This window comes from Oncorhynchus mykiss, chromosome 13 (genome assembly GCF_013265735.2).
Source record: "Oncorhynchus mykiss isolate Arlee chromosome 13, USDA_OmykA_1.1, whole genome shotgun sequence".
NCBI classification, from domain to species: domain Eukaryota; kingdom Metazoa; phylum Chordata; class Actinopteri; order Salmoniformes; family Salmonidae; genus Oncorhynchus; species Oncorhynchus mykiss.
Genome location: NC_048577.1, coordinates 2,661,273 through 2,671,032, shown reverse-complemented (window position 1 = coordinate 2,671,032; position 9,760 = coordinate 2,661,273). Strand labels below are relative to the sequence as shown.

General features: G+C 40.4%; 1 protein-coding gene across 1 annotated transcript; it reads right to left on the bottom strand.

Annotated features, from left to right (window-relative positions):
• Positions 1–3,211: 3,211 nt before the first annotated feature.
• LOC110495387 (zinc finger and SCAN domain-containing protein 16-like) lies at positions 3,212–9,552 on the bottom strand. The gene is made up of 2 exons (XM_036942298.1): positions 8,919–9,552; positions 3,212–4,497 (listed from the first exon to the last, which is right to left on the bottom strand). The coding sequence occupies exons 1-2, from the start codon at positions 9,325–9,327 to the stop codon at positions 4,160–4,162; spliced, it is 747 nt and encodes a 248-aa protein (XP_036798193.1). The 5' UTR covers positions 9,328–9,552; the 3' UTR covers positions 3,212–4,159.
• Positions 9,553–9,760: the final 208 nt, after the last annotated feature.

The window sequence follows — 9,760 nt, the reverse complement described above, 5'->3', positions numbered from 1 at the left end:
TGGTCACATACACATGGTTAGCAGATGTTATGTGTAGCAAAATGCTTGTGCTTCTAGTTCCGACAGTGCAGCAATATCTAAAAAGTAATCTAACAATTCCACAACTACCACCTTATACACACAAATCTAGGTAAAGGGATGGAGTAAGAATATAGCCATATAAATATATGGATGAGCAATGAGCGAGCGACATAGGCAAGATGCAATAGATGGTATAATATACAGTTGAAGCCGACTTCAAGTTTACATACTTATGTTGGAGTCATTAAAACTCGTTTTTCAACCACTCCACAAATTTCTTGTTCACAAACTATAGTTTTGGCAAGTTAGTTAGGACATCTACTTTGTGAATGACACAAGTCACTTTTCCAGCAATTGTTTACGGACAGGTTATTTCACTTATTATTCACTGTATCACAATTCCAGTGGATCAGAAGTTTACATACACTAGGTTGACTGTGCCTTTAAACAGCTTAGACAATTCCAGAAAATGATGTCATGTTTTTAGAAGCTTCTGATAGGCTAATTGACATAATTTGAGTCAATTGGAGGTGAACCTGTGGATGTATTTCAAGAACTAACTTCAAACTCAGTGCCTCTTTGCTTGACATCATGGGAGAAAAATCTAAAGAAATCAGCCAAGGCCTCAGAATGTTTTTTGTAGACCTCTAGAAGTCTGGTTCATTTCTAAACACCTGAAGGTACCACGTTCATCTGCATAAACAATGGTACACAAGTATAAACACCATGGGACCACACAGCCGTCATACCACTCAGGAAGGAGACGCGTTCCGTCTCCTAGAGATGAACGTACTTTGGTGTGAAAAGTGCAAATCAATCCCAGAACAACAGCAAAGGACCTTATGAAGATGCTGGAGGAAACAGGTACAAAAGTATCTAAATCCACAGTAAAACGAGTCCTATATCGACATAATCTGAAAGGCCGCTCAGCAAGGAAGAAGCCACTGCTCCAAAACAGCCATAAAAAAAGCCAGACTACGGTTTGCAACTGCACATGGGGACAAAGATCGTACTTTTTGGAAAAATGTCCTCTGGTCTGTTGAAACAAAAACAGAACTGTTTGGCCATAATGACCAACTTTATGTTTGGAGGAAAAAGGGGGACGCTTGCAAGCCGAAGAACACCATCCCAACCATGAAGCAAGGGGGTGGCAGCATCATGTTGTGGGGTTGCTTTGCTGTAGGAGAGACTGGTGCACTTCACAAAATAGATGGCATCATGAGGCTGGAAAATTATGTAGATATATTGAAGCAACATCTCAAGACATCAAAGCTTGGTCACAAATGGGTCTTCCAAATGGACAATGACCCCAGCATACCTCCAAAGTTGTGGCAAAATGGCTTAAGGTCAACAAAGTCAAAGTTTTGGAGTGACCATCACAAAGCCCTGACCTCAGTCCTACAGAACATTTGTGGGCAGAACTGAAAATACATGTGCGAGCAAGGAGGCCTACAAGCCTGACTCAGTTACACCAGCTCTGTCAGGAGGAATGGGCCAAAATTCACCCAACTTAATGTGGGAAGCTAGTGGAAGGCTACCTGAAATGTTTGACCCAAGTTACATAATTTAAAGGCAATGCCACAAAATACTAATTGAATGTATGTAAACTTCTGACCCACTGGGAATGTGATGAAAGAAGTAAAAGCTGAAATAAATAATTATCTCGATTATTATTCTGACATTTCACATTCTAACAATAAAGTGATGATCCTAACTGACCTAAAACAGGGAATTTTCACTAGGATTAAATGTCAGGAATTGTGAAAAACTGAGTTTAAATGTATTTGGCTTAGGTATATGTAAACTTCTAACTTCAACTGTCCATATGGGATGAGTAATGCAAGATATGTAAACATTAAAGTGACTTGTGATCCAATTGTTAAACCTGACAATGATTTAGTCTGCAGCCTCTTATTTTTTTATTTTATTTCACCTTTATTTAACCGGGTAGGCTAGTTGAGAACACCTTTATTTAACCAGGTAGGCTAGTTGAGAACAAGTTCTCATTTACAACTGCGACCTGGCCAAGATAAAGCAAAGCAGTGCCGCAAAAACAACAACACAGAGTTACACATGGGATAAACACACGTACAGTTAATAACACAATAGAAACATTTATATACAGTGTGTGCAAATGAGGAAAGATAAGGTGGTGGTGAAATAATTACAAATAATCTCTGTTAGTGATGGCTGTTTAACGGTCTCATGGCCTTGAGATGGCCTTTAATGACCTTGAGATGGTCTCCTGGCCTTTAATGCACCTTGTACTGACCTTGTCTTCTGGATGGTAGTGATTCAGAGAATCTTGTTTCTCATGGTCATAGTCCTTTTGGCAAATTCCAAGCGGGCTGTCATGTGCCTTTTACTGAGGAGTGGCTTCTGTCTGGCCACTCTACCATAAAGGCCTGACTGGTGGAGTGTTGCAGAGATGGTTGTCCTTCTGGAAGGTTCTCCCATCTCCACAGAAGAACTCTGGAGCTCTGTCAGAGTGACCATCGGATTATCAGTCACCTCTCAGACCAAGGCCCTTCTCCCCCGATTGCTCAGTTTGGCCGGGCGGCCAGCTCTAGGATGAGTCTTGGTTCCAAACTTATTCCATTTAAGAATGATGGAGGCCACTGTGTTCTTGGGGACCTTCAATGCTTTAGACATTTTTTGGTACCTTTCCCCAGATCTGTGCCTCGACACAATCCTGTCTCGGAGCTTTACAGACAATTCCTTTGACCTCATGGCTTGGTTTTTACTCTGACATGCACTGTCAGCTGTGGGACCTTATATAGATAGGTGTGTCCCTTTCCAAATCATGTCCAATCAATTGAATTTGCCACAGGTGGACTCCAATCAAGTTGTAGAAACATCTCAAGGATGATCAATGGAAACAGGATGCACCTGAGCTCAATTTCGAGTCTCATAGCAAAGGGTCTGAAAACTTAAGTAAATAAGGTATTTCTGTTTTTATTTTTAATACAGTTGCAAACCAGTATAAAAACTTGTTTTTGCTTTGTCATTATGGGGTATTGTGATGTCATTATGGGGAATTGTGTGTGTAGATTGATGAGGAAAACATTTATTTAATCCATTTTAGAATAAGGCTGTAATGTAACAAAATGTGGAAAATGTCAAGGGGTTGGAATACTTTCCGAACACACCATATAAACAAAAGTTGTAGTGTATTTGGCCAGAACTGTATATATTTAATTTCAAGTTTGAAAATGGATGTAGCAATCACAGATTGCCCCTTTAAAGCCACACTCTGATGTGAACATAATAATCCCTTAAAGTCACACTCTGTAAAGCACAAATGTCAGAGTGAGCCACCAACACAAATATAAACAATGGAGAAAATGCTATATAGCACACGATTATGTGTAGTGCTGGAATGACGCAGATACAAAAACACACAGAAAACACAGAGTTTGAAAATTATAATGTAATCAGTATCTACATTCAAACTCACATACTCCATCTTCAGTTCAGGTGTTTAAATAAAAAACAAAATGTATTTTGGAAAGTGCTTTATACAATTTGATATCAAGTGCCATTAACAAAGGCAATATTTCTCAGTCAAGTGTGGGAGCAGTATGTGTGTTCTCTCATGAACTTTAAGTCCATTTGATGTTTTATATTATTTTCCACACTGGGAGCAGTGGTGTGGCCTCTCCCATGTGTGTGTTACCTCATGGTCTTTCAGGTGCCTTAACTGGGTAAATATGTTTCCACACTGGGAGCATTAATAACGTTTATCTCCGCTGTGGATTCTCTCATGCTTTTTCAATTGCTGAAACCAGGTACATTTCATTCCACAGTAGGAGCAGTGAAAAGGCTTATCTTGTGTATGTCTTTTCTCATGCCTTTTCAGGTACTGTAAATTCCTAAAACTCTTGTCACAATGTGAACAGCGGAAAATCTTTTCTACGGAATGTGTTTGCTCATGGTTTTTCAGGGACCCTGATGTGGAAAAACTCTTTCCACACTGGTAGCAGTGTATTTGTATTTGTGTCATGTGATTTCAGGTCTGATCACTGGGTAAACTATTTTCAAACTGGGAGCAGTGGTAGGGTTTCTCTCCTGTATGTTTTCGTACGTGATCTTTCAGGGTCCCGGAAGTAGTAAATCTCTTTTCACATTAAGATCAATGTTAAAGCTTTTCTCCTGTGTGTATTTTCTCATGCTTTTTCCATTGCCCTGACCAGCGAAAACCCTTTCCACACTGGGAGCATTGGTAGGGCTTCTCTCCTGTGTGTATTCTATTATGAGTTTGCAGATGCCCTAACTGAGAAAATCTCATTTCACACTGGGAGCATTGATAGGGCTTCACCCCTGTGTGTGTTCTTTCATGTGATTTCAGGCTTCCTAACCTAGAAAAACTATTTCCACACTGGGAGCAGTGGTGTCTTCTTGCTGGTTTGGACATCTCTGGGTCTTGTTCCCCTGAAGGACTCTTCCCGCTGTCAGTGTGAGAGTCTAGTCTCTCTCCTGCCAAAGACAGACAGTATTTAGTAAACAGAGAGACCTGGGCCCATATTCACAAGAGCGTCTCATAGTAGGAATGCTGATCTTTCCATACAATCTCATTCATTGTTATATTAAAGTGAATAGTGACGATGTTTCAGCACGCTTTGTGGATACGAACCCTGAATAAAACCTCCACATTATCTAACTGTCTTCTCTGAGGTTTAATCCAGACTAGATTCCTCAATAACCTGAGGTCATTAAAAAAATAAAAATAAATATCCAGAATAATCAAATGAGCAATATGATTCTGAATGGTCTTAATTCTGTCCCCTGAAAAGGCAAGATTTCAACCAAATGTCATGAAATCAGACATGAGATGGTTGTAATTAAAGGATGCTTCGTAAGAAGCATTTCAAGGTCCTGGAGTGGCCTAGCCAGTCTCCTGATCTCAACCCCATAGAAAATCTTTGGAAGGAGTTGAAAGTCTGCGTTGCCCAGCAACAGCCCCAAAACATCACTGCTCTAGAGGAGATCTGCATGGAGGAATGGGCCAAAATACCAACAAGTGTGTGAAAACCTTGTGAAGACTTACAGAAAACATTTGACCTCTGTCATTGCCAACAAAGGGTATATAACAAAGTATTGACATAAACTTTTGTTATTGACCAAATACTTATTTTCCACCATAATTTGCAAATAATTTCATTAAAAATCCTACAATGTGAATTTCTGGGTTTTTTTCTCATTTTGTCTGTCATAGTTGAAGTGTACCTATGATGAAAATTACAGGCCTCTCATCTTTTTAAGTGGGAGAACTTGCACAATTGGTGGCTGACTAAATACTTTTTTGCCCCACTGTATATGATGCGGTATCATAGAGATTTCAATCAGATCAGTCGGTCTTACCTTATAGCTAAAATATGAAGGACCTTTTTATTTTTATTTTACCTTTATTTAACCAGGTAGGCAAGTTGAGAACAAGTTCTCATTTACAATTTCGACCTAACAACACCATTGAGATTTTGAAAACAAATTACGCAAAGCTTCAATCCTGTTTGTAAAATATAAAATAATGAAATTAGCAGCAGTACAGAAACATCACTAGACCGGCACATTCCTCACTCGCTAGACGGGAAGTTAAAGGGCCAGATTCACAATTAAAGGGCCAGATTCACAATTAAAGGGCCAGATTCACAATTAAAGGGGAATTACACTCAAAAATAAATGCCCCCCCCAAAAAAAGTATTCTAATGTGATGGAACTATTGACAGACTCATTGCGGTCACGACAATGCCGAAAAATATTCCAAATTAGATCCATAATATCGACAGAAACATGGCAAACGTTTTTTTATAATCAATCCTCAAGGTGTTTTTCAAATATCTATTCGATAACATATCAACCGGGACAGATGGCTTCTTAGTAGGAGCGAGAGAAACAATAGCCGCATTTGACTATTACGCACATATCACTCTGAGAGCCACCACTGATGCAATGTTGTCGCTCACGCTCATTTTCCAAAATAAAAGCCTGAAACTATGTCTTGTTGGCCTCCCGGGTGGCGCAGTGGTTAAGGGCGCTGTACTGCAGCGCCAGCTGTGCCATCAGAGTCCTGGGTTCGCGCCCAGGCTCTGTCGTAACCGGCCGCGACCGGGAGGTCCGTGGGGCGACGCACAATTGGCCTAGCGTCGCCCGGGTTAGGGAGGGCTTGGTCGGTAGGGGTGTCCTTGTCTCATCGCGCACCAGCGACTCCTGTGGCGGGCCGGGCGCAGTGGGCTGGGCGCACCTAGCCAAGGTGGCCAGGTGCACGGTGTTTCCTCCGGCGCATTGGTGCGGCTGGCTTCCGGGTTGGATGTGCGCTGTGTTAAAGAAGCAGCGGCTTGGTTGGTTGTGTATCGGAGGACGCATGACTTTCAACCTTCGTCTCTCCCGAGCCCGTACGGGAGTTGTAGCGATGAGACAAGATAGTAGCTACTACAACAATTGGATACTACGAAATTGGGGAGAAAAAGGGGTAAAAAAAAAAAATTAAAAAAAATAAAATAAAAGAAACTATGTCTTGTGACACCTTAGGGAAGCCATAGAAAAAGGAATCTGGTTGATATCCCTTTCAATGGTCAATAGGGATGCATAGGAACGCAGAGGTTTCTAAATAAGAGTCACTTCCTGATTGGATTTTCTCAGGCTTTCACCTGCAACATCAGTTCTGTTATACTCACAGACAATATTTTTACAGTTTGAAACGTTAGAGTGTTTTCTATCCTAAGCTGTCAATTATATGCATATTCTATTATCTGGTCCTGAGAAATAGCCCGTTTACTTTGGGAACGTTATTATTCCAAAAATGAAAATAGTGCCCCCTAGATTCAAGAGGTTAACAATTGTAATTTTGAGAGTAAAAAAATAAACTAACCCTAAAATAAAACAGAAAACATTATTTAGGAAAATAGAAAACATTGTTATATAATTATTATTTTACCAGGTATATTGACAGAAAGCATAGTTCACTACTTTCTCTTGTACACTAAGGACTTGGGGAAGAGTTGACAACATAGTGTACTACTTTCTCTTGTACACTAAGGACTTGGGGAAGAGTTGATAACATAGTGTACTACTTTCTCTTGTACACTAAGGACTTGGGGAAGAGTTGACAACATAGTGTACTACTTTCTCTTGTACGCTAAGGACTTGGGGAAGAGTTGATAACATAGTGTACTACTTTCTCTTGTACGCTAAGGACTTGGGGAAGAGTTGACAACAGAGTACAAGAGAAAGTAGTACACTATGTCATCAACTCTTCCCCAGGTCCTTAGTGTACAAGATACATTTATATTTCGTCCCTCTGTGTTTCATCATTTTCTTTCACTTCGCAAGAGACTGAATGTATCTCACAGGAGAACGCATCCGAGGGAAACAGCGCCCCTCTGTCTCTGTATGTGTAGGCCATCTATCTGATGCTGTCTGGTCAAAAAAAAGAGTACGACATTGTTGCCGCTCCGTAGCATAAAATGCAAGTGAAGCCAGCGAGCATTTGGTCACCCTTGATTAAAAGAAAAGTATACAAATAATAGAAAATCAGCATTGATCTGAACTGAGTTCAACTGCTCCTGGCACACCAAAAACAAGTGTCAAGTGGAGACAGTTTGCATTTGGCATCACACCTATCAAATCGCATCAAGAGCATATGTCATTAACAGACAACATTACATTTTTGCATCTCGTTGTGTTCTTGTCCTCCAGTCAGTGGCTGGCAAGCTAGCAAAAAAATGGTCCCTTTCCTAAATTAGCTATGGATGGAGATAGGGATTTGTCCTTGTGGTTTTACTTAAATTCTCCGTACTGGCCAGTGATTATAACGTTTATTCTGATCCAACTATTCATTCAAACATTGTGCCCCCTGGCACAAGGTTTGTAGCTAGATGTAGAAGGCTAATGTTAACTAGCTAATGTTGCCCATGAATGAAGTTAGGCTAGCGAGAAAACATTTTAGACAGGTAACCTAGGACAACCAAAAATACAAATGTGTATTGTATTACAGAGTGCTAGATGATTTAGTCTACATGAAAAGAGGAGGATGGCATTTGTGTTTCTCTACAAGTAGGGCGAGTCAACATGTTTTTCCTACTTGAACGAACGCCAACCCTGATGTCCTTGCCGTGTCTGAATCCTGGCTTAGGAAGGCCGCCAAGAATTCTGAGATTTCCATCCCCAACTATAACATTTTCCATCAAGATAGAATTGCCAAAGGGGGAGGAGTTGCAATCTACTGCAGAGATAGCCTGCAAAGTTCTGTCATACTTTCCAGGTCTATGCCCAAACAGTTCGAGCTTCTAATTTTAAAAATGAATCTCTCCAGAGATAAACCACAAACAGACAGAGCTGAAACCTCCCTGCTTGACATGTATGAGGAAATCCTAGTTGAGAATTAAACGACTGAACAAATTAACAACGAAACAGCACAGCAAGTAAGTGAAATAATTAGGTTTAGATTTTTTTACTGGTAAAGGGGACATACGTAAATGCCAACAAAATAAATGTTTGTGTCAGTGTGTGTGTGTTTCACCTATTTAACTGTACTAGAACGCTTAAAAGGCAGATACAATTTTAAATATCACTTATCGGTATCAGGTTTTTTGGCAAGGAAAATATTGGATATCGGTATCGACCAAAAATGTTTTACCCATGCACCACTCCTAGACAGGAGAAGGGCAGCTTCCCCAGTGGTTTTACCCACATGAGAAGAAGAATGTGCCTAATTGAAAGCTAGAAACAAAAAAATGAGTAGCTCGTTACATGTGTCATTTTTAAAAAGTAGTTCTCACGCTAGAAAAGGTTGGAGACCCCTGATCTAACGTGAAAACACATTTACGGTGGTAACTGTAGAACATCGGTAGAATGCCCATTTAAAACCACACATTGGTTCAACAACAGACAGTACTCACTGGTGTTCATCAGATCTCCGGTCTCCTCCTCCAATGTGACAGTAATCTCCCCCTCCTCCTTCATTTCAAAAAGTTCTTCCTCTTCGTTCAATGTGACAGTCACCTCCTCCTCCTCTTTCACTACAAACACGGCACCCTCCTCTTTCTGTTCATTCCCCTCCTCTTTCACTCTGAAAGCTTCTTCCTCTTCTTTCACTCTAACATCCTCTTCTTCTTTCAATGTTGATGCGTCCTCTTCCTTCACTGTAACGTCCTGTTCTTCTTCTTTCACTGTGATAGCTTCCTCCACGTCCTCTTCTTTTACAGTAAATTCTTCTCCTTTCACGTAAATGTTCAGCCCTGGAGTTTCTTTCTCCGTCCAGCAGACCTCATTTTCTTTAGCAGAGGAAGAGTAGTTTAGTGAGCTCATGTTCGGGGACGTGAGCTAGCTAGCTATTTAGCATTAGCGACTAGCCTAGTGCTGGGCTAACTTAATACCGAACCAGATAGCTGATAACGTAAATATGAAATTAAATTGATTAACTAGTAAATAAATATACAGTGTGTTTAAAACACCAAGGTTCATATAAAAATGGTATTAAGAGCTTCAATGTTTCGGTTGTATGTTTGCTAGTACAGAGGTTGTTGAAGAAGAATCCCGTCCACTAGATTATACGTCACGCAAGAAAAATTACCTTAAAGACTCACATCGCCATCTGTTGACTGGAGTGGGTAACGCAGATTGCCCAATAAACCCTTGCTCACCAGAATGTCATCCATCGACAATGCTTCAATCTAATTGACGTCGGTAAAATTCTCTGTAATCTCTGCTTCTTTCGCAGATCAAAGACGTTTAGAGACTT

What these genes read in the sequence shown, in the direction of transcription:
- LOC110495387 (XM_036942298.1), bottom strand. Translation starts at nt 9,327, where the DNA reads ATGAGCTCACTAAACTACTCTTCCTCTGCTAAAGAAAATGAGGTCTGC. An exon ending in CGGAGATCTGATGAACACCA is followed by an intron (nt 4,498 to 8,918) that starts GTGAGTACTGTC and finishes TGTCTTTGGCAG; the next exon opens with GAGAGAGACTAGACTCTCAC.